General features: G+C 40.3%; 1 protein-coding gene across 1 annotated transcript; it reads left to right on the top strand.

Annotated features, from left to right (window-relative positions):
* Window positions 1-442: 442 nt before the first annotated feature.
* On the top strand, window positions 443-14,015 carry LOC139479782 (transmembrane 6 superfamily member 1-like). The gene is made up of 8 exons (XM_071262656.1): window positions 443-806; window positions 4,551-4,752; window positions 6,379-6,461; window positions 6,841-6,944; window positions 7,838-7,945; window positions 8,939-9,031; window positions 10,628-10,747; window positions 12,462-14,015. Exons 1-8 carry the CDS (start codon window positions 608-610, stop codon window positions 12,678-12,680), a joined length of 1,128 nt encoding a protein of 375 aa, XP_071118757.1. The 5' UTR covers window positions 443-607; the 3' UTR covers window positions 12,681-14,015.
* The last annotated feature ends 10,609 nt before the right edge of the window (window positions 14,016-24,624 follow it).

The raw sequence follows: 24,624 nt of genomic DNA, 5'->3' as shown, positions 1-24,624 counted from the left end.
AATGAATGCCCGGTGGGTCGCTAAGCTGGTTCCCGGCTCTCTGGGCGCGTCGTCAATTTGAGATATGAGAGACGGGGCCCAGCTTAGGTGGATCGCAAGCTCACGTTCGGCTATTTCCGTCAAGCCTAGAAAAAAGACTGGTTACGCGAGCGCACTCTGTTGATTGGGTGCATCGTTGAACGGCATGACAGATTTTGATGACGTCATTACATTTAAGCGATTTAGATGTGATTTATGTAATATAAGAATGCAGCTTGGGACTTCATATCAATACACCTTGCACGGCAGAACAAATTATTGCCTGATTTTCGTAGCATTTAATCATTCCCATGGTAACTATGAATGACGTCATCAATATTCGTGTTCTTCCGTCACCTAGATCGGTGCAGCTAAACGCACTCGCGTGTAATGCATCCAAGGGAGATAAACCCAATGTTTTCACTACTTCCACAACTCACAAACACACTTGTGTTGTCAGGGCAGTTATCGCTGTTATTGCGATAACTAAAAGAGCATGTGACCGCCTTACGGGACAGACACAGACATTGTTACAAATCGTCCGAGTGGTACTGTATCCCAAAGATTGTGTTTTGCAAAAAACGTCAAAATGGGTGTCTCTGGCCCAACCGCTGTTTTCCTTTCGTCACTGACAGCAATCCCAATTTCGTACGTGCTGAACAAGGCCTCTTCAATGACAGACCCCCGACTCATACTTCTTTGTGGAGTTCTGGTTTTGGTATTTGTGACGATCATCCCATACCTCACTGTCAAGTACCGACCACAGAAAACCGATTCCTTCTTCTATGGTAAGGAAGCATTATGTTCTAGCCTATATGCTACGTAGCCCATTTTACGCTGAAGTAGTCTAAGTTAGTAAGTAAGGATGTGTCACATGTGTCTCCACTCAGTTACTTTATGTCAACTGAAGAGTTTTGCAGGGGAAAAATCACTTTCCACTAACTCATTAATTTCTGTGTTAAGATCCGTTTGTGGAGCAGTAATAATTTGGGCAACAAATCTAGTTTACCTGGCCCGGCTTATGTTGTACTAAATTGCTCAGGCTGCCGTTCTCACTTCACAATCACAAATCTCGCATGCCTCTTAGATCCTTAGAGTTCGTTCTGACCAGTGTGCAAAATAGACGCCTGCCCACTGGCCTGTGGCTTATACACTTTTGGTCAAGCTTCTTAAATGTCCCTAGACCCACTGCATGTCTATTGACAAGTTAACGGTGCTATTTATGCATACCTCTTAGGTGATCAAAATATATTCCAAAGCTCTCCTGTTTCTGTAGATAATAAAATGACATTAATATACCCGGAACGAATTAAGGTTGAGAGATCAAAGTTACCCCGCTTCATCTTGTTTGAGTGACTGTAACACTGTGTATAACAAACGTCAGTATTTCCAGTTGCATTTTCATCTGCCGGTCATGTGGTAGCATATGAAATACCAGTCTTGGCTACGGTTTGCCGTATTATCACTATATGTATTAAAAGTGAAATATAAACATTGTACCTTGTTGATTCAGAGTTTTGTTGACATGAGTTGACATGCAACAGAAAGTGTATTAGCGTTGGGCTCATCACCGTGCCTTTTCAGTTTCATCAAATAGTTCAGGCGTCATTGACAATGTTGACTGAGGCCATTTTGACTAGCAACTTGAACACTGTTCTGTAGTCTAATTCAGCTGGTACACTGCTGGCTGGAACAATGAGGGCTATGGCAGCTAAAACAGCGAAGTCTGGATAGATGTCATCCTAATCACACATGATTACAGAACAGGTTTGCTCTAAACCCAAAGTAAAAATGGCAGCGACATTAGTTTTAAAACTACCAAAATAATTCTTGGTATGGTCGCTATTGATGATGACATCATTGTCTTGTCCACCAATCACAGGGCTGAAGTGAGTTATCAGCACCCTGACAGTTCATCACATGCTCAGTGAAGATTTGAAAGTGCTGTTAAGTTATCTTCAGCATCCATTTCGTTTCTAGTCAATCAAGCTTGTATATTTACTGGTAGGTAAGTTTTCCTGATGGAGCTGTGAGAGGTCCAGGTTGCAGAAGAAGTTGTTCCAACTGTTGTGTGGCTCCTACCCATGCACAGCTGTCACGTATAATCACATTACTGCTAGTCGTAGGACTGTAAAATGTTTGAGAATAAACCCCCAGTTGAGACATCCCTGACACTGATCGCTGATCCCATTGACTGAGGTCTTTCTATCCCCTACCACTCAACAGTCTTTGCTACTAGAACAGCGCTCTCATCCCCATGGTTGTCTACATCAGCGCTCACACCCATTGTGTCTGCCGCCATGGTTAACTCTTTGTTAACAGCACCTGGTGCGCTGCCGGTGCCAGCACATCTGGTGCTGGTGCCCCTGATGCCTCCTGGTTTTGGCTCCTTCCCAGCACCGTATCTGGAACCTGCCTGTGTTCCCTGGATGCAGTCCATGTTCCTGCAATCTGTAAAAGCTGTGGAAGGTCTCTTTTTTTAAAAAAAAAAACAGCAGTAAAAGCATTAAGGTAGTAATGCAGGATAAGTATTCTAATGTAAAAATTATTTAGATGTTACTAAGTTCGCATGATTGCAGTTAGTTTGTCGTCAGATTTGTCACTTGTGCACTGAGAAAATCTCTGCTACACATGGGCATTATGATAAACATTCGGGGGCTGATGACTTGGTGAACCAGCACCCATGGTCTTGTGTTAAGGGTTTTTTAATTAGATTAACTCACTTAGCTACAAGCTGCAACGTGAGTTCAATCCACCATGCAGTGCTGATTGAAATAAAAAAAGTGTTAAGTGCACCAATATAATTTCATTAGCATTCACAGAGCTCCAGATAAGCTTTTGGTGTTGTGGGTATTTTACCCATGCATTTTAAAATCATTGGGTATCAGTAATTCTAGGTGCGTATTCAAATTTCTGTTACCCACTAGTTTTTACACATGTGGGTATTTAAGTTAAATATTTAAAAACACTATTCATCTAGTCCCTGCAAACTGGTGTCGTGTGGGTTCGAGAGCTTTATAGGACTCAAAAATACCACCATACTTCCACAAGAAAGTGTTATGGCAAATGATCATGATGAGTTTGGCAAGGTTGACGGAATGCCAACTTATAATTTCAATATAAGTTGCTCATTTGGTAATCAAATACGCAGGGTTACTTCACAATATTTTGATGATACGCACAAGTTTTATTTTTGTAGCGTATCTGTAATGTTCGTTGCGTATTTGATACGCTTGGATTATATTTTACTGCGTATTTCTGCATTTCTGATGCGTATTTCACGCAGATACGCAGCTTATCTGGAGCTCTGCATTCAACAACAATTTCAACTTGGTACATGTTCCACTTGGTATGAAAACACTGACCCTGTACCAAAGCATGACATTTATCATGTTCATTACCTTGCACTGTGGGATCTAAGGCATTAAGTAAGTGAACATGAAACCAAACCTAGAGGTATTGCTAGAATAAACATGTCTACTCTCCAGCAGTATGTAGGATATCATTGTATGACAATGTCCAGTCCTTGTTACATCCTACAGTGCCCATTGCTGTAAATGCTACAGAGCACACTGTCAGATTTTTCTAACATGAAGATAACACTTACAAAAGCCTTATGGGGTGATGGCATAGTTAAAGTGTTCACTCGTCACATGGAAGACCCGGGTTCAATTCCCCACATGGGTACAAAGTGTGACGCCCATTTCTGGTGTCCCCTGCCATGATATTGCTGGAATATTGCTAAACGTGGTGTAAAACCATGCTCACTCACTATATTAACGATGAAGAGATGTGGGGCCATGACAACTGCAGATATGTGCTTTCTGTACAATGCTATGATCTCAAGCAACAAGGTTACAATGGAGTTGTCATTGTTTAAAGAATGTTGCAGTGCTTTTCCCATTCAATTATTCTGTGAGAAACATAAATGGGAATTAATTCATTCTTGTTTGACACACAATGCCATATGCTTATAGTCTACAGTTCTTGGCTGTATCGCTTCAAGTTGGCGATAGTATGACATTAAATATGTTGTAAAACACTCCCAGTTCATGGCCGGGTTGAGCAGTGAACACAAAAAAATACCAGCAAACATCGTAACATACTGAAGAGAAGTGTCATTAGGATGATTGGTGGGGAGGTGATGAAGATGGCAGCCATATCAGAAGAGGTGAAGATATTGTCAGTATGGTTATTGATAGGACTGTGAGGAAGAACAGGATAGTTTTCTTGACAGAAATTACTTAAATATCATGTGTCGTCGTCATATTACGGGAAGTTAGTTGAAACGACTCCACACATGTTCAAGTACAAAATGTGAAATATACTTTCAAGTTTTTGCATCTTTGTTCACTCACATTTACCGTGTATGCATTTGCTGCATACTTGGCCACATGCAGAGTTGTGTCCTTACAGCTTTCCCCCAACACTAAGCTGATAAACAAAAATACTGTTTAAAGCAGCGTTTGAACCAAACTCACCAAGTGGGAATAAATCTTTTGTATGTGACAGCATGTGTCTGTCTGTTGCAGTCCTCAGCATCTTCACGTTCAGTTCTGTGATTGACCTCGTCATTGCGCTGGAGAATGATGGCATCATTGCTGACTTCATGGCCTTCTATCTGCGAGAGGGGGAGCCGTACCTGAAGACTGCCTATGGGACTATGATCGCCTACTGGGACGGCGTTGCCCACTACGCCATGTACCTCACCATCCTGGCTGCACAGTCCTGGGGGTGGGCACTTGACATTTCAGTTTGATCACTGTGCCAATGGCATGGCTTATATAAGTTCTTAATGGCCATGTTGGGACATTGTAACTAAACTGAACATCACAAGCAAAATTAACTGTAAACATGGTAAACAAAGATTTATTTAGGAACATGGATTTGTGGATTACAAGAAACTTGAAATCTTTCCATCTAACCTATCTTTGGTGACTTTTTACATTTGTTTATGTCTTTGGGAATGCCATTCCAGTGAATTGGGAATAGTTTTATGATTAAGTTTTTATTTCCCAGATGATGTTTGTTTAAATTTTATCAGATTGTTTCAAGATTGCTGACCAACGGAAACGCACCCAACTACCCCCTTACATTCTCACTGTACCAATAATTATATGATGGTTGAAATGAAATAGAAATGTTTGTTTGTAAACCTTAACATCAGATGGTTGTGTGCTCAACTCCATGCATGGTTGTAGCCACATAGCACAGTGGGGAGCTGTGACTCGTGGCAGTGATGGTATTGAGAGCTCTGCGTACAGGCTATCTCTGTGAGGAGCTTGTCACTTGTATCATTCTTTTATTAAAAATTATTTATCATAAACAAGATGTAGAGATATGTTTCTACAGTGGACATACCAGTACATGCTGGCTTCCATCCAGTTTAAGTTTATGTCCACTGCAGCCATGATGTTTCATCAGTGTTACTCCATTGTTTCAGTCAGAGCTACAGGGAGGTGTGGTGTTTCATCAGTGTTACTCATTGTTTCAGTCAGAGCAACAGGGAGGTGTGTTTCATCAGTGTTACTCATTGTTTCAGTCAGAGCTACAGGGAGGTGTGATGTTTCATCAGTGTTACTCATTGTTTCAGTCAGAGCTACAGGGAGGTGTGATGTTTCATCAGTGTTACTCATTGTTTCAGTCAGAGCTACAGGGATGTGTGATGTTTCATCAGTGTTACTCATTATTTCAGTCAGAGCTACAGGGAGGTGTGATGTTTCATCAGTTTCACTCCATTGTTTCAGTCAGCCCAACCGGGAGGTGTGATGTTTCATCAGTGTTACTCATTGTTTCAGTCAGAGCTACAGGGAGGTGTGATGTTTCATCAGTGTTACTCATTGTTTCAGTCAGAGCTACAGGGAGGTGTGATGTTTCATCAGTGTTACTCATTGTTTCAGTCAGAGCTACAGGGAGGTGTGATGTTTCATCAGTGTTACTCATTGTTTCAGTCAGAGCTACAGGGAGGTGTGATGTTTCATCAGTGTTACTCATTGTTTCAGTCAGAGCTACAGGGAGGTGTGATGTTTCATCAGTGTTACTCATTGTTTCAGTAAGAGCTACAGGGAGGTGTGATGTTTCATCAGTGTTACTCATTGTTTCAGTCAGAGCTACAGGGAGGTGTGATGTTTCATCAGTGTTACTCATTGTTTCAGTAAGAGCTACAGGGAGGTGTGATGTTTCATCAGTGTTACTCATTGTTTCAGTCAGAGCTACAGGGAGGTGTGATGTTTCATCAGTGTTACTCATTGTTTCAGTCAGAGCTACAGGGAGGTGTGATGTTTCATCAGTGTTACTCATTGTTTCAGTCAGAGCTACAGGGAGGTGTGATGTTTCATCAGTGTTGCTTCATTGTTTCAGTCAGAGCTACAGAGAGGTGGGCCTGTACTGGGCGGGGTCGATCGGTCACAGCATGTTTGTCTTCATGCCTGGCATCCTGATGGGTAGGAGATCTCAACAAGCCTCACAACTTGTCCAACTTTTCTGTATATGTTAACTCATAAGCATTGAAAATAGTCAAACATCCTCAAAAGTAGTTTAGGATAAGATTTCATGTTATCTGTTTGTTAATCCACTGTCCCACTGTTGTGGAAGCAGTCCCAGTTTCAATCCTGAATTTTGAAAGTCGTATTAGAAATTAGGGATATATTGTTTGCCTCTTCGTCCGTTGTTCAGAACACATACACAAACTCTGGGAACAGTATAACCATTTCTAAACAATTTCAAATGATCTATTCTATATATTATTATTTAACATGCAAGGAAACATATTGATTTGCAGATTATTGTGTTGTTATGGATATGTCTTGCCCTTTGTTAAAGGGGAGCATGGCATCCGATGGCCATGCCTGCTGAACTTGCCGTATCTCATCATCCCTGTGTTGGCTGGAGCCAAGTTCCTCCGGGGGAGGCCGCAGGAGAAGGAGGTGAGGGGGAAAGACCTTGTAGACAGGAGAAGGAGGTGAGGGGAAAAGACCTTGTAGACAGGAGAAGGAGGTGAGGGGGAAAGACCTTGTAGACAGGAGAAGGAGGTGAGGGGGAAAGACCTTGTAGACAGGAGAAGGAGGTGAGGGGGAAAGACCTTGTAGACAGGAGAAGGAGGTGAGTGGAAAAGACCTTGTAGACAGGAGAAGGAGGTGAGGGGGAAAGACCTTGTAGACAGGAGAAGGAGGTGAGGGGGCAAGACCTTGTAGACAGGAGAAGGAGGTGAGGGGAAAAGACCTTGTAGACAGGAGAAGGAGGTGAGGGGAAAAGACCTTGTAGACAGGAGAAGGAGGTGAGGGGGCAAGACCTTGTAGACAGGAGAAGGAGGTGAGGGGAAAAGACCTTGTAGACAGGAGAAGGAGGTGAGGGGAAAAGACCTTGTAGACAGGAGAAGGAGGTGAGGGGAAAAGACCTTGTAGACAGGCTTGACACTGTGAAATGCCCTGTGAAGATTCGGGTTAGAATATGTCTTCAGCAACCCACGCTTGACAGTTCTTGTGTTTCCTGCCCAAAATGTATTGCCACACATACTTTGAATACTGTAGCAATGGCAACTCTTCATTTTATTACCTATAATTGTACATATACTTATTTAAAAATGCTTACCGACAACTACCGACAAAGAAGTACTTTTCTAATAACATTAGCTTCTGCAGTGATGGGGTTGTCAAATCTGCTGGTTCAGTCACAGGTGGTTATTTTTATTTGATACCTCTGACTGACCAGTCAGAATCAGGTAATTTCCTGAGTCATGGTAGAATATGCAATAACGTAATGCAGCAGAAGCATGCAGTAGTTAAGCCATCATCAATAATTGGTGTGTGTTTTCTTGCAGGAGACCAGCAGCAGACCAGAGCCGCCAAGCATCTGGCGCCGACCAATGGACATGTTCCTCATCCTCTACCTCGCAGCAGCCTCAGTACTGGCCATCGTCAGGTTCATTGTGAGTACACAGGCAGCCTGTTCAAGAAGCTTAGAGCTAAGATTGGCTTAAAGTTGTAGCAAATATCTTTTCAATGTAGCAATTTTTTAATTGCTCAAAAAGTTATCTGGAGCTCTGAATGATGTAAGAAAACAATTTAATTTTGATGCGTGTATGTGTGTGTGTCTGTGTCTGTGTCTGTGTGTGTCTGTCTCTGTTGCTATGTGTGTGTGTGTCTGTTAAATTTCAGAATTTCCTTCTCATGCAATCTATCTGTTTTGGGCATGTGACCATGTAGATTAAATGCACATCTACTTGTCCAGGTCACTAGTTTCCCTTTTGCTAAACTGAGATCCTACAAACTGATAGGGCGGATTAAGCATAAAGAATCACAAGGAAATCATGAACATCTAACAATGAAACTTCATGTAAACAGGGTATTTACAAAGTTCTTTTCTTATTTCTTTTGTGGGCATTTCAAAGATGAATTATGCATAATTGATTTTCTGCTGGCAAACTTTATTCTTTGTTAAATAAAATCAGTATCTCTACGAATATTTAATCAACTTGCATAATGTCCAAAGATTGTTTTACTTGTCCTTATTTTCTCTAGCTCCAGGTTAGCATACCGGTAGTTGTCGCCCACTGCAGTCTGAAATAACATATCAGATCAATATCAGTATCGGGTGTGGATAATTCTGTTTCATTTGATTGGCTAGCCAAGCAATTGTTTTTGCATTTGCTTCCATAAGCCAAAAACATGTGAGGCCTCCACCCTCTGACTGACAACTGTTTCTTGATTAGTTGATAATAGCATGGGTGGGCCTTGTGTGGCATTACAGCTCTGAACGATGTCGTTGATTTCGTAATGTTGCTATGTGGAATTATGCAGTATGCACACCTGTATTTGACCTTTATACCCCTGTGAACACAAAAGATGTTAGCAATTCTTATTCATACTAAAGTTTGTACTCTACATAAACAGTTTGAGGTAGATTTTCTGTTGTATTCCAGGGTGCCACAGGTGGCAATGTGACAATAGGCAAGTACTACTTGGAGAAGGTCGAGCCGTACATGTCTGATCCCTCGCTCTACCCAAAAGTACAGGTATGCTGATTGTGTCGCTTGTATCATGCTGCAGGCTTTGTTTACAGGTGCCAAATGTTAGGGAACATTTTTCGCCAGACTATATATTTAGAAATTGTTTTACTTCAGGGTTAGGGACTTTACTTGACTTTCAGAGCACATTCTTAGACCAGTGATTTGACTGTTTGCTCACCTGTGAAGATCTGGGTTAGAATAGGTCTTCAGCAACCCATGCTTGCCGTAACTGGTGACTATTCTTGTCGTATGAGGTGACTAACAGGATAAGGTGGTCAGACTCGCTCACTTGGTTGACGCATGTCATCACATCTCTATTGCATAGATCAGTGCTCATGATGTCAATCATTGGGTTGTCAGATCCAGACTCAATTATTTACAGACCGCCGTCCTATAGCTAGAATATTGCTGAGTGCGGTGTTAAACAACAAACAAACAAACAAACAAACAAACAAACAAACAAACAAACAAACAAACTGAATATGAATACTCTGATTCCATTTCTCTAAAATGTAGTGATATAAGCATCTTCCTGAAGCAAGAGAGTTAACTGACTATAAAAGTCCAGTTTCCACCCTTGCCGAACTAGGCTGGTATTATGGAGTTACATTTGGGCTGGACTAACGAGTCTTTGTATAGTCCAGTCAAAATCGCACAATGAAATCGAAATCCAGTCAGTAAACTGCTGTGCAGATTTCGATCGAATGCAGGATTTGTAAAGCATGTGCACCGCCAACTCATTGTCAACAGAAACTTTCTAACTCTTTTAATGTTTTTGATCAAGGTGCTCATATCATTTGATGCATTTCGTGATGAAATACCCGTTTTATGACAATATAGATCTTGATTATCGATCAGATCGTCTTGACTGGGCGCCGCCATTTTGTTTGAAACAAATGTAAGTGATATGAGAGGTGGCATCTGATTGGTCCATAGGAGAGGTTTAGAAGGAACATAACTCATAATAACCCCTGGTGGCACTACGATCAAGCCCAGGAATTCAAGCCTAGTTCGGCAAGGATGGAAACTGGACTTTTAAAGTCAGTTAACTCCCTTGTCTCGGGAAGATGTGATATAAGGGACACAACTCTTCTTACCACTGTAGCTTGTGCCAGTGATGCAAGTGTGAATTTTTATACTCCTTGTTGATAGAATCCAGTTTTTAACATATAATCATTGATAATTATTGTGGCTGCATGGTTTTGGTGTAGAATATTCCTCCCTGACTGACAGCCATTGTTCTGTATGTAGATATCCCTCTCTGACTGTCAGCCATTGTTCTGTATGTAGATATCCCTCCCTGACTGACAACCATTGTTCTGTATGTTGATATCCCTCCCTGACTGACAGCCATTGTTCTGTATGTAGATATCCCTCCCTGACTGACAACCATTGTTCTGTATGTAGATATCCCTCCCTGACTCACAGCCATTGTTCTGTATGTAGATATCCCTCCCTGACTGACAGCCATTGTTCTGTATGTAGATATCCCTCCCTGACTGACAGCCATTGTTCTGTATGTAGATATCCCTCCCTGACTGACAGCCATTGTTCTGTATGTTGATATCCCTCCCTGACTGACAACTATTGTTCTGTGTGTAGATGATGGTGTACCTGTTTTACTTCCTCCCCTACTACGGGGCCTCCATCTACGGCCTCATCTATCCAGGAGAAGCATGGATGTCTGACTGGTCCCTCCTTCACGCTGGCGCCGCAGCACAGGTACTCAGTTATCTCCCCTGACAAACATCCACACACAGCCAGTTAATGTAACATATAGAGGACACATGGTGGGGTAATATCGGGATATAAAGGTACAGTTGCAAGAACAAATCATGACCCTGTTGTTCCTGCAACTGTTCTTTTTTTACCAGATATAGTACTGTCACTGGTGCTCTTTCTGTATTAGATGACAGCCAAATACTCAAGTTCCACGAGTAGCTCATCACTTAGCATTAGCACAACCACATCCTCCATGTCTCCATGACCGGCATTTCGGCAATCCCATTAAAGCAGATCTTAGTTCTCGCTACCGCTAAACAAAGATCTGAGGACATCCCATTATGGGTCACGTCAGACCGATCTTGTGCGAACTTTGACCGGGCAATGGAATGACTGACAAGAAGTCGACATTAGCCAATCAGAAGGCAGCTTTCTCGTGCTTTACGGCATTAATTTCAAATTGGCGACTACGCTTCGAAACATATTTTGACAAGTTCTCGATAAAAAAATTGAAACCTGAACAAAAGAATATTCTGGAATGATCTGGTAAGCAACGCCCTAATTGAATGTCCTCAGATCTTTGTTTAAAGGATCTTTATTCTAAGATCTGATTATAATGAGATTGGGCATTTCGGTAAACCTACTCTGAGTCCCCGATTCGTTCCATGCTGTTATCCCGATTTCAAATTACCAGCCCTTGATTTTCATTGGCCAATTTGATTTGCTATGCTACTAGAGCTGTGACGGGTAATTGGCTACACGGGTAGGGTCGGTACTGAGTAGGACCCGGGTACCCACAGGACTACCTGGACATGTGGTTTGTCACGTGATTATATTGTTTATTGGCAAAAATTACCTAGATACTTATGGTTACATTTTAAGTGATAAATGTTCACATTTCTTTCTGACTTTGCACACATTCCCTCTGACTTTATATGTTTACATAATGATAAAACATCAGTCAACTTCAGTGTCTGCATGACCTATCGATTTATATGTGTCTCTAAATTAATTTTGACAGGAGTACGGTCAAACTATTCCCAATCGGACATGTTTTCCATATCCCTTGAGACCTACAGCGGGTACCCGGGAAGGGTCGGGTAATAGGAGGATGGGTACCCTGGTAGTAGTAAATTTGGACTCATCCCAGCCCTATATGCTACTTAGTCTAACGGACCATTCAGAATAAGAGTTACCAGCCAGCCTCAATGCTAGGGGCTGATATCATTGACATGGCAGCCATTGTCATTGGTAACGATAGAGTTTGTGAGAAATTCAACATTGAGAAACTGACTTACACTCAAAAGTATTAAAAAACTGGCGGTGTCAGGTCCTCCTTTTTCCTCTGCTTGATGCTTGATTGCTCAGTAAAATGGTTATGAAAATCCAGGGCGGTTAATTTAACATCACAAGAACCAGGGGAATGGATGCTGGCGTAAGTGTAAGTTTATCGAAATCCTAGCCCAGCATAGATTTATGGCAGCTATAGTGCTGAGATCATTACTCCCATAATTCAGCATGTACTTCAGCATAGATTTACAGCAACTATAGTGTTGAGATCATTACTCCATACTTCAGCATAGATTTACAGCAAGCATAGTCCTAAGATCATTACTGCCATATTTTAGCACATATTGACTACAACTATAGTTCAAAGATTACTCAGTGGACAGGAACATGAACAGGAACCTAGAATGTTTTTTGTCTTCTCCAGGGTCAGTTTTCTTACATTGGAGCATCGCTTCACAACCGGACACCATACATCCATCGCGTTCCGCAGAACTCCTCGGCCCGACTGGTGTTCTGGCTCATCAACCTGACCTTGTTCCTCGTGCCCCAGGTGTTAGCCTACAGGTGTCTGTCAAACGCGGACTTCTTCAAGAAGCAAATCAAGAACAAGACCTCAAAAGCCAGCAAGAAGAAAGTCACATGATCGCATTTAGATTGTGGACCAGATGATACATCCTCCACACCAAGTGACCATTGTAATGCGTGTTTTAGAAACTGCTGAGGTGTCATTAAACTGTATTCCTTAATTCATTTTAAATTTTACTTAAATCATATGTTTTTACCCATTACAAATCATGAAGATGCCTTGTATCTACCTCTAGTCAAAACCTCTTGATGTGAAGAATATTTTTGTAACCACCCAACATCGTGGATACTGTACAGCATTTTTTTCACGACAATTTTGGCCAAGTTTAATGTAATTTTTCAGTTTTAATCTTCAAAAACAAGGCCTCGTCACCATAAGATAACTTCTTTGATGGGCATTTAGAAGAATAGGATTTATGGATTGTAATAAAGAAGTTGTTCATCCATAAATCCTATCCTTACTCACCATAAGATAACAGGCTTCAATGTTTTGACTTCTGATGATGTATCTTGACTCAGGATTAAACATGAAACAGAAGCCGTAACAGAAAATGTTAGGGAACCTGAATATTTGTGTGTTCCTGAATATTTTTTTTCAAATTATTATGAAAGTGTGTGTTCACTACATAAAAATAACCCCAAAGATGTTCATGATTCTTAACTGGTTCAGTATGTTTTCATTTCGAATGTGGCTCCCTGGAAAGATTAATATCTAACTCAACTTTTATCCAAGCAAAACATGAAATAACATAAGGAGATAGGTGGTTCCTATGTTTGAGGCCTGCTTGATGGGACAACTACATTCAAGCTAGGTTTATAGTCTTCAACACTCATATAACTTAGTGAAACAAGCCTCTTACACGACAACAAGTGATGGATGGATCACTGAGGTTGGGGTATTTAGTGCTTGTTTTATGGATCAACCAACCAAGTATGTCACAAACATGGAATAACATTTTTTTCCATCTCCCATCAATTTTATTATCTTATTATGCCTATGCAATTTAGTAGGTAGAAAGGAAGATCCATATGAGAAGGGGGGTAACTCTTGGACTTTTCTTTCAAAGAAGCATGTTTCTCTAGCATGTTCCTCAGATATATTTTTACTTTTTTATGTTAATTTGTCATTTAATTATTTCTTAAGGGGTCATATTTAAAAATGATGTTTTGCAATACTCTTTTTATTTCTATTATACAAAACAAATATGGAAATATGTTGAAATAGCTTTATATATGTTGTGGGTCTTTAATTTTGATTCAAACTTTATTTCATTTTAAAAAGGTTCTTGATTTTTTTTAAGCATATGTGGGTTATTTTCTGAAACCATCCATTTTAATAGCTTCAGTGAGAAGCATTTGTGAATTCTAATGTTTATGATCGTAAGAGTGTTTGGTAGTGAACTAAGTTGAAGCCAACCGAAGTGGTGAACGTCCACGGTACCCATCAGGATGATGCACTGGAATATTGAAGCCTTGGACCCCAACCCACTCACTTACTCTTGTTTTCAGTTATAGGAGCTACTTCATTATTGCAGTTTCAGAACAGTTAACACTGAATGTAGCATACAATGAATGTATTTACATTCTAAATTGTTTTACACCGAAAGTCATGTATTGTGCAAAAATGGTTTTGTTTATGATTGGGGGTTAATTTCCCATAGATTTCAGTAATGGGAATTTCTCTTTTCTTGAAGTATCACACAAATACTTACAGTATGTTTACCCACCAACATTGACCAACAATCGCATGTTTTCTTGTACAAAGGTGTAATCGACACATGTGACATTGTATTCAATTGTGGTGGAGATATGTAGTATATTATACAAGGGAGCAAGATGGGTAATGTTTTGCATTCAACCATACTAGAGGGTCCTGATGACGTATACTGTTTAACCTGTGAAGATCTGTGTAGAGAGTAGGTTTTCAGCCACCCATGCTTGCCGTAAGAGGCGACTATGCTTGTCGTAAGAGGCAACTAACAGTATCGGGTGGTCAGGTTCACTGACCTGGCTGATGCATGTCATTGTTCCCAATTGTGTAGATAGATGCTCATGATGTCAATCACTGGATTGTCTGGTCCTGACTCGATTTTTAACAGACCGCAATATCAATACAAAACAGCATGATGTAAATTCAGACTTTCGTGTTTATTGTAATCATACTAAGATCTTGTAAAAGTCATATGTAACAAGATCTAATGACACAACAAAATCAGTATGTTCTTGGTATTTGCCATCTTCCCGAGGCAAGAGAGTTAACTGACTTTCAAAAGTCCAGTTTCCACCCTTGCCGAACTAGGCTTGAATTCATAGGCTTGATCGTAGCCCCACCGAGGGTTATTATGAGTTATGTCCCTTCTATGGCTGTCCTATGGACCAGATTCCACCTCTCGTTTCACTTGCATTTGTTTCAAACAAAACGGCGGCGCCCAGTCAAGACGGTCTGATCAACAGTCATAATATTTATTGTGATAAAATGGGTCTTACATCGTGAAGTGCATCAAATCATGTGAGCACCTTAATTAAAAACTTGAAAAGATTTGAAAATATCTGTTGACAACATGTTGGCAGTGCAAATTCTGCAATCGACCGAACTCTGCATGACATGTGAGCGATTTTGATTCGTCCAGCCAAAATGTAACGCCATAATACTAGCCTAGTTCGGAAAGGGTGGAAACTGGACTTTTATAGTCAGCTAACTCTCTTGTCTCTGGAAGATGGGTATTTGCATGTTCTTAACAGACAGACTGACAATCCACATTCACATAGAGATTTTAGATTCACCATGACAGCTTGTCTGCTATTCAAGTGTTTTTATACTGACTAAACTGCATACAAATGGCTACTGACTAAGGGCCCCACATTTCACTGTCTACTGGCTTCTAACATCCCCATCAAGACACTCCTAGAACTTGTTCTCTGTCAACTTGATCAGACCTCGATCATTCTTATACTTTATTTACAAGGCTTCATTGTCACCCTCCATACCTAGGTTCTCAGTACCCATCGAGATCACAGCCTCTGAGAGGCAGTCATCTTCCTGCGGCAAGGGAGTTAACTGACTATAACAGTCCAGTTTCCACCCTTGCCGAACTAGGCTGGACTTATGGAGTTATATTTTGGCTGGACTAACTAGCCTATGCATAGTCCAATCAAACTCACATAAAAAATTTGACGTCTGGTTTGTAAACTGCCAAGCAGATTTCAGTCGATTGCAGGATTTGCAAAGCATGTACTGCTAACAGATATTTTCCGAATTCTCCAAATCATTTCATGTTTTTAATAAAGGTGCCCATGTGATTTGATGCACGTCGTGAAGAAAGACCTGTTTTATCCCAATATAAAGTTTGATTAGCTATCAGATCATCTTGACTGGGTGCCGCCATTTTGTTTGTAGCAAATGCAAGTGATATAAGAGGTGGAATGTGATTGGTGAATTTGAGGGACATAGAAGCGACATAACTCTATAGAAGGGACATAATAGCCACTGGTGGCACTACGATCATGCCCAGAAATTCCAGCCTCGTTTAGCAAGGGTGGAAACTGGACTTTTATAGTCAGCTAACAACTCCCTAGCCTTGGGAAGATGAGGGGCAGTGGGGTAGCACAATGGTTAAAGTGTTCACTCATCACACCATTGACTTAGGTTTGGTTCCTCCCTGTGTGAGTACAAATGGCTGGACAGCGTTAGAAATTGGCACTAGTCCTATAGTCCTTGCCAAAAACTGCCCAATGGTAAAGGTATCATAAGTACTAGTATACATTTGCCCTTTTTAAGGGTTTTGCTATATGTTATCATTATAAGGACTAGTGGACGAAAACTGTTAGTTTCTAACCCTGCTGGATTATTATAAATGCTGCATAAAGTCATACTCACGGATTCAGCTACTGTGGGTGAAGCCTGTTATTGGTGCTGAGCTGTTACTGACATTAGTGTCATATTATACAAAGGGGGACATTATATCTTGGTGAATAGGCAAAAAGTTCTTGTTTATATTGCGCATTTCAGGTAGTTTTTTCCACTTTAAATTTTTTCAGGTGTTAGTGTTGTTTATCTATTTTTTGTTAAATTCTTGCCAAAGTCCAATTCCAGTTATTTTCCAGGTCACTGATAATCTGGTAGGTTGTATTTTATCATGCTACCAATATATTCTGCTTTTCCGAAGGTGCATTGGATGGTATTTCGAGCTTGAATTATTTTAATTAAAACTTGTTAACTTTTAACCTAGCTGAATAGAAAAATAGATGATGGCATTCAAAGGCTATGTCCAAGTTGGTAACATGGTTCTTTTCGTTAAATAATGTGAATAGATAAGAAAATTCACTGGCATTTCATCACGGAAGTATTAGGGAGGTTTTTTTTATCATAATATTTATGGTATTCTTTTAATTTACAAATTAACAATTCAGTGATATAGGTGCAGAAACTTCTTCATTTTTGTAAGGTCTTCCATGCAGTGAAACAAAGGTGTCATAGAGTCTGAGTCTGAGAGTAGGGCTGTGGTGGTCCAGTTTGTCATGATACGATATGTACAGTGACATCAAAGGCAGCCATCCAGCAATACTTGAAGCTGGAAGACCTAAAGTAACACACGACTTAAATATGCCACAGTGGAACACCAGCGTTATTACAACCACAACATCTTGTCCGAACTTCTGTCACAACACTAAGCTGCCCTTGGAATGAGTGTCAGTGGTGACAGTGCCTTGGCTATTTCTTAGGGTTGAAACAGGGTTTGGGATAACTAGACCAAAGTCTTGGGGTGCACTGACAGTCTCTGTTAGCCATATCACATGGCACCCATATACAATTACGCATTTTTCAGGATGACGACCATCCACAGCAGACTCCTATGTATGTTGTTAAACAGTTTTTGTATTGTTACAAAACTACCAATGAGTTAAGCAGATGATTTTTGTGAGGATTGTTAATGTTTGTTATTCAATTGTGTAGTGCCATATTTACACAGACAGAGTATCAGTGTGTAAGCACAGCATATTGTACTTAACATTAGGTGGTGCTCAAAACTCATTAGTTATTTGACCATGAGTTTTAGTTTTTAAATGGGGACTAGACTTTCTCAAATTGACAGCCTCAGCAAGTTTGATTTAAGTTGTAAACAAACAACTATGTATTGTTACTTTAAATGTTGTCATAGATAGTAGTGTTTCAGTACATGAGTGGCATTATTACATAAAGGAAAATGTTTGGGTTTCACACCAAGGACATTTATGCTAATTTGGACCCACACTGATAGTAGACAGCAGGTCTTGCAGCATGGTCCTTGTTTAAGGCACAAACATGAACACCTGGTTCTCACACTACAACTTTTGTGGTGGTTTAGAATTCTGCCTCCGTGTCAATAAGTGTGGTCTTGTAGTTGGCATTTGGGTACTGAGTACAGTGAAAGGCATTCTTGATGGATGGTATTCTTGATCGATGGTATTCATGATCACAGAGATTTTTTTAGCATTGAAATACATGTATTGCTCAAACGGTAATATGACTTTGTGAGCACAGATGTTATGTATAATCGTGAAAATGTCCCAGTTATATGAACTTTATCATATGTTAATCAAGGTTAAAAACAACATATTTTGTAAATATCTTTTTGAAGAAGTAAACAGCTATTTTACAACACACTTGAAGGGTTTGTTTTCATGTATTACTGAAGTTTATGAGTTTTGTTCTGGAAAATAGGTGAATACAGTGAACAGTTTTAGCTCACCTGGTCCATGGTCCAATTGAACTCATGGTGTGGTGTGTTGTTCATCATCTGTCAGATCACCTTCTGTGTTCCACCAGTCACTTCGGTGAAACCAACGAGCATGGGTATGGTGCTGACAAACCTAGAAACATAATCAGGGCGAACCGGATTTTGAACCCACGATCATAGGTTTCTGGTGTGCCCAAGGGACGCAACTCTGCACAGCGAATTGCAGCGCCTTAGATGACGGCCACCCGCGCCCCCTCAGAAACTGTAAGTCCAGAGAGAATGAAACTGTTATGTTATTAGGTAGGACCACAATTTAACTTGTACTTTTTGTTGTTGATATTGTGGAATGAATGGTTCATACCTTGGTTACAGTGACAGTATTCCTTAAAGCTTAAGAATGTAACATTGAGATTGTACTGTATCAAACAGAGAAATTATGCAGCTAAGTTTTCTGGCTTGATATTCCTCTACATATAATATTCAGCTCAGTTTGAATGAAACTGGTGAGCAACAGTGCCTTGGCTATTTCTTAGGGTTGAAGCAGGGTTTGGGATAACTAGACCTATACCTTGGGGTTCACTGACAGTCTCTATTAGCCATATAACACAGAAACTGATAAGTTATTGATACACTCACTGAGTCGGAATGGGACAGTGGTACAGTGTCAGCAGATATTCCTTATGGTTATGGAAAGGGTTTTGTGTTCTATCCTTCACTTAAAATATGAAATTGAATTATAACTAACTTCGTGTCACAGGATAATTCATAGATATATGAACCGTAGAATGGATAGAATGACTAGCCTTCTGACCACGGGCTTCTCCAGTGGTCTATTTAAACCATAACACACAGAATGGGTAATTAGCCTTCTGACCACCGCTTCTCCAGTGGTCTATATAAACCATAACACACAGAATGGGTAATTAGCCTTCTGACCACGGGCTTCTCCAGTGGTCTATATAAACCATAACACACAGAATGGGTAATTAGCCTTCTGACCACGGGCTTCTCCAGTGGTCTATACAAACCATAACACACAGAATGGGTAATTAGCCTTCTGGCCACGGGCTTCTCCAGTGGTCTACATAAACCATAACACACAGAATGGGTAATTATGGGTAACATTCCTGGTGCATGAAAAAGATTCACGAAGAATATTAGAAGACTGACAGTTGCTTCGTATTTTATCTTTTCAGGTAAACAATCAAAATAGTGAACCAGATGTGCACAAATATTTTTTCAGAAATATTGTTCTCAACCAAAGGTCATCTTTTAACTTTATTTTTCATCTTTGTTTTCGACTGTCCGCTCCTTCTGAAGCTTACCTTGAAGATGATAAGCACAAACTGGTGGCCTTGGATTTGGATTTCTAGTTTTTAGTTCAGGTTATCAGGCATTTACAGGGCACACCAAGTAAAACGTTATTATACCATTTCCATAATCATGTGAAATCTCTGCGAAAAGCAATGTCCATTGTCCGATTCTGACCACATGGCCATCACGTGTTCATGAATCACTGTCAAATAGTGATGATACCATATAAGTGTTCGCGAAAAGGTGAACATATCCTGCCCCACATCTTCCCGAGGCAAGAGTGTCCATTAGCCTTTTTTTATATAAAAGTCTTGTTTAGGCTTTGATATAGGCTAGTGGACACGCTTGCCTCGGGAAGATGACCTGCCCCACCGATGACAACCGTCACAAACACCGATGAAGGCAAGTTCAACCTGGACTTGAATAACTAAACATCCACACGGTTCTCTAATGGCATTTATATACTCTTCGAACAATTAGGAGCTACTCGTATCTAACTTAACATTTCCGAAATTGTAAGCGATATCAGTTTCTTGTAATAGTTGAATGAAATAATGACAACAGGAACACATTACAACCGGAAGTGAAGTATGACAGTAGATGTTATGACCGCCATGATCTTGAAGGACGATGGGGGTAAGATGGGAAATTTCAAAATAGACGTTTTTGGATCATACCGCCATCATTTCTCAAAAATTGGTTCACCCGACGAGGCAAACAGCGTATGATTCTCCTAATTGCGATTTGAGGGAGTCGGTCCCACTCCTCATGCAGTGGTTGGTCAAGTTCAGACAACATGGTCGGCGGTCTATGACGTTGACGTGCACGTCTCTCTATCATGTCCCAGACGTGTTCACTAGGGGAAAGGTCTGGGGCCATTGCTGGCCGTGGCATGTTGGGCTGCCGGAGGTGGGCATCGACGATTTGTTAACGGTGAGCATCGGCCGACAAAACGACGACCCACACGTCTTCCAACGGGACAACAAAGGGTGTCAGTATGTTGTCACGACAATACTGTCCAGTGATCCTTCCTTGCACAATATGGAGTAGGGTTATGCCAGCCATCTGTCATGGTTCGAAGCCCAATTAAGTCAATTCTGACGGTGACGTTGAGTAAACACTGGACCCGCCCCCCCCCCTCTCTCTCTCTCTCTCTCTCTCTCTCTCTCTCTCTCTCTCTCTCTCTCTCTCTCTCTCTCTCTCACACACACACACACACACACATAATCAAGTATCCACTAGACAATCCAGTGATTGACATCATGAGAATTCAATCTACGTAATTGTATACGATGACATGCATCAAACAAGTCAGCGACCATGACCACCCAATCCCGGTAGTCACTTCTTCTTCCGACATGTATGGCTTGCTGAAGACCAATTCCAAACCAGAACCTCACGGGGTGAAGAGTACCATGAATGGACCCCTGCGATGATTTATGTATTTTTTGTTCGTCAGTGATGAGAGAAAGACACGCTTGTGTTTTCGCGTTTCTTTTGGTGTTCAGTATATTCTGCTAAATATATACTTCCGCATGAGAAGCCTGTTTATACTGCAGTCCACCACCGGCCCCACTTCATAGACGCAGCACACATGCTTTCAACATGGTTGCTTATTTGTTTCCAGCGTTGATACTTTGCCTGACCTTCCTTTCCGACCATGCTAAAGGTAAGTTAAAATTTATAAATGGTTTGTTTTAAAGTAATTCCATGCATTCAACGAAAAGTATTGGTCAATATAAATATTAACTAAACTTTAATAGCACATATTTTAAAATACCCGCAAAAACTATGCTTTTCAAAAAATTTGATTGTAAAAAAACTTTTGTTCCAATTCATGTTTGTGTCCTTCTCTCTGTTCAAAGTTTTGCTTAAAAGCATGATTAACCTCATTTAAGTTTTACAAATATTTTAACCACATATGGGTAGCTTGGTAATGTATGAGAAATCGTTATAATATATATTTTAGTCTGGGTTTTTTAGGAAATGGATACAAACTTGCGCATTTTCGTATTTCCCACAATTTATAACGCGATATTATGTTGATCAATGACTTCATACAATTACGTAGCTCCAACGAAGTGACCTCATAGTTTTAAAAACATTGCGGCATCAATCTTATTCGGCGTTGCGAACTGTAATTTGTAAAATTCTTAGTTATTTATTTATTTAGATTCCGTTGTACGATTTCGAAAGGTGAGCGTATCCTGTCCCACCGGTGGCTCTCGTCACAGACACATGCAAAGGAAAGTCAATTGTTCACCCGAAACAATACGGGAACATAGTCAAAATAGGGAATTGTATCGAGCATAATTTTTGTAACTGTTGCGTCATAATCTCCACATACCAACATCAGACTTTATGAAAGCTTTGTGAAGGCTTCGGATGCAGTAGCGCTGATGTCACAAACCTTCATGTGACTCCATCTCTATTCCACCTGTTCAAGAGTCCAAGAGTCTATGCTAGAGTGGAGGAGTAACGATCACCTCAGTACGGCGATCGCTTGGGGGTACGGACCGCAGTTCTATAACATGTATTAGTAAGAATGTTTAAAGTATCGCGAGGCCACAGATAAAATTTCTCTATCAATGCAAATATGTACATTTCGTCCTGGTTGTCATGTGTGGACATATCTCGAGAAATATGTAAATGTGGAGTAACACTTTCATTCCGGTTCATGGTCACATGGACAGGTGGATCGGATTTAGCAATTGGTGGCAAATAAAAGTTTGATCTATATGTTCCTAAACAAGCCAAACGCGACTCGAACGGGCAGCTGCTGATCAGTATTTCCGAGTCTGGACATCACTTGTGTGTGATTTATTCAATCAAATTGGTCGATTGATTGACTTTTTTGTTTAGCACCGCACTCAGCAATATTCCAGCTGTATGAAGACGGTCTGTAAATAATCAAGTCTGGACCAGACAATCCAGTGATTAACATCATGAGCATCGGTCTACGCAACTGGGATACGATGACATGCATCAACCAAGTCAGCGAGCCTGACCACTCGATCCCGTTAATCGACTCTTATGACAAACGTAGTCGCCTCATGGCGAGTATGGGTTGCTGAAGACCAATTCTATCACGGATCTACGCGGGTGCAGTCTGTTCAGAGTTGCATCCCTTATGCGTGCCAGGATCCCAAATTCGTCCTGATTATGATCATGTGTCAACTTGTTTTTTCTCTCACACATTAACCTGACACGCTGAGACAACCGAATTACTGTTAAAAGAGGTGTTGAACCAAACTCAATCACGCGCTCTGTTCACACACTCACTGTTTATACAGACATCAACCGTAAAAGACGACTGCCAAGTGTGTCTGTATTGTTAATAACCCAAATACAGTGTTCTTGATGTTTTCTGTATTGTTTAAGCCCAAATGCAGTGTTCATGACGTTGTCTGTATTGTATATAACCTAAATGCAATGTTCACGATGTTGTCTGTATTGTTTATAACCCAAATGCAGTGTTCATGATGTTGTCTGTATTGTTTATAACCTAAATGCAATGTTCACGATGTTGTCTGTATTGTTTATAACCCAAATGCGTTGTTCATGATGTTGTCTGTATTGTATATAACCTAAATGCAATGTTCACGATGTTGTCTGTATTGTTTATAACCCAAATGCAGTGTTCATGATGTTGTCTGTATTGTTTATAACCTTAATACAATGTTCACGATGTTGTCTGTATTGTTTATAACCCAAATGCGTTGTTCATGATGTTGTCTGTATTGTATATAACCTAAATGCAATGTTCACGATGTTGTCTGTATTGTTTATAACCCAGATGCAGTGTTCATGATGTTGTCTGTATTGTTTATAACCCAAATGCAGTGTTCATGATGTTGTCTGTATTGTTTAAGCCCAAATGCAGTGTTCATGACGTTGTTTGCATCGTTTATAACCCAAATGCGATGTTCATGATGTTGTCTGTATTGTTTATAACCCAAATGCAGTGTTCATTATGTTGTCTGTTCTGTTTATAACCCAAATGCAGTGTTCATTATGTCGTCTGTATTGTTTATAACCCAAATGCAGTGTTCATTATGTTGTCTGTTTTGTTTATAACCCAAATGCAGTGTTCATGATGTTGTCTGTTTTGTTTATAACCCAAATGCAGTGTTCATTATGTTGTCTGTATTGTTTATAACCTAAATGCGGTGTTCATGGTGTTATCTACTGTTTATAACCCAAATGCATTGTTCATTATGTTGTCTGTATTGTTTATAACCTAAATGCGGTGTTCATGGTGTTATCTACTGTTTATAACCCAAATGCGGTGTTCACGATGTTGTCTCTATTGTTTATAACCCAAATGCAGTGTTCATGGTGTTATCTATTCTTCATAACCCAAATGCGGTGTTCACGATGTTGTCTCTATTGTTTATAACCCAAATGCAGTGTCCATGGTGTTATGTACTGTTTATAACCCAAATGCAGTGTTCATGATGTTGTCTGTATTGCTTATGACCCAAATGCAGTGTCCATGATGTTTGTATTGTTTATAACTAAAATGCGGTGTTCACGATGTTGTCTGTATTGCTTTTATTGCTTGTATTTTGGAACAATCGCATTATATTACATTTTGAAAGTCAGTGTCAAGTTTCTTTTTTTTAAGAGTATATATATATATATATATATATATATATACTGAGTCAAATTAAAAACTTCACATTTATAAAAAGTAAACCCATATATGATATACAACGGACAAATGTATCAGAGAAGGTAATTTTTAATCATCAATGTCCAAAGAAGGATTTTAATTACTGTTGGTAACCATAATTTGTTCCAAGCACCTACGGTATTCGGTAATAACATCAACAGTTTAAATCATAAGTCCCGAGCACACAAGTTCAGTAGCGTGTATGGCCACCATGTGCGTTGACAACGGCCACACAACGCCTCCGCATGGACCTTGTGATGTTTTTGAACACATGATTGGGAAGACGACGCCATTGT

This window comes from Haliotis cracherodii, unplaced genomic scaffold (genome assembly GCF_022045235.1).
Source record: "Haliotis cracherodii isolate W230 unplaced genomic scaffold, xgHalCrac1.p SCAF_1, whole genome shotgun sequence".
Classification (NCBI taxonomy): Eukaryota; Metazoa; Mollusca; class Gastropoda; order Lepetellida; family Haliotidae; genus Haliotis; species Haliotis cracherodii.
This window is presented reverse-complemented; position numbering and strand designations above follow the sequence as displayed.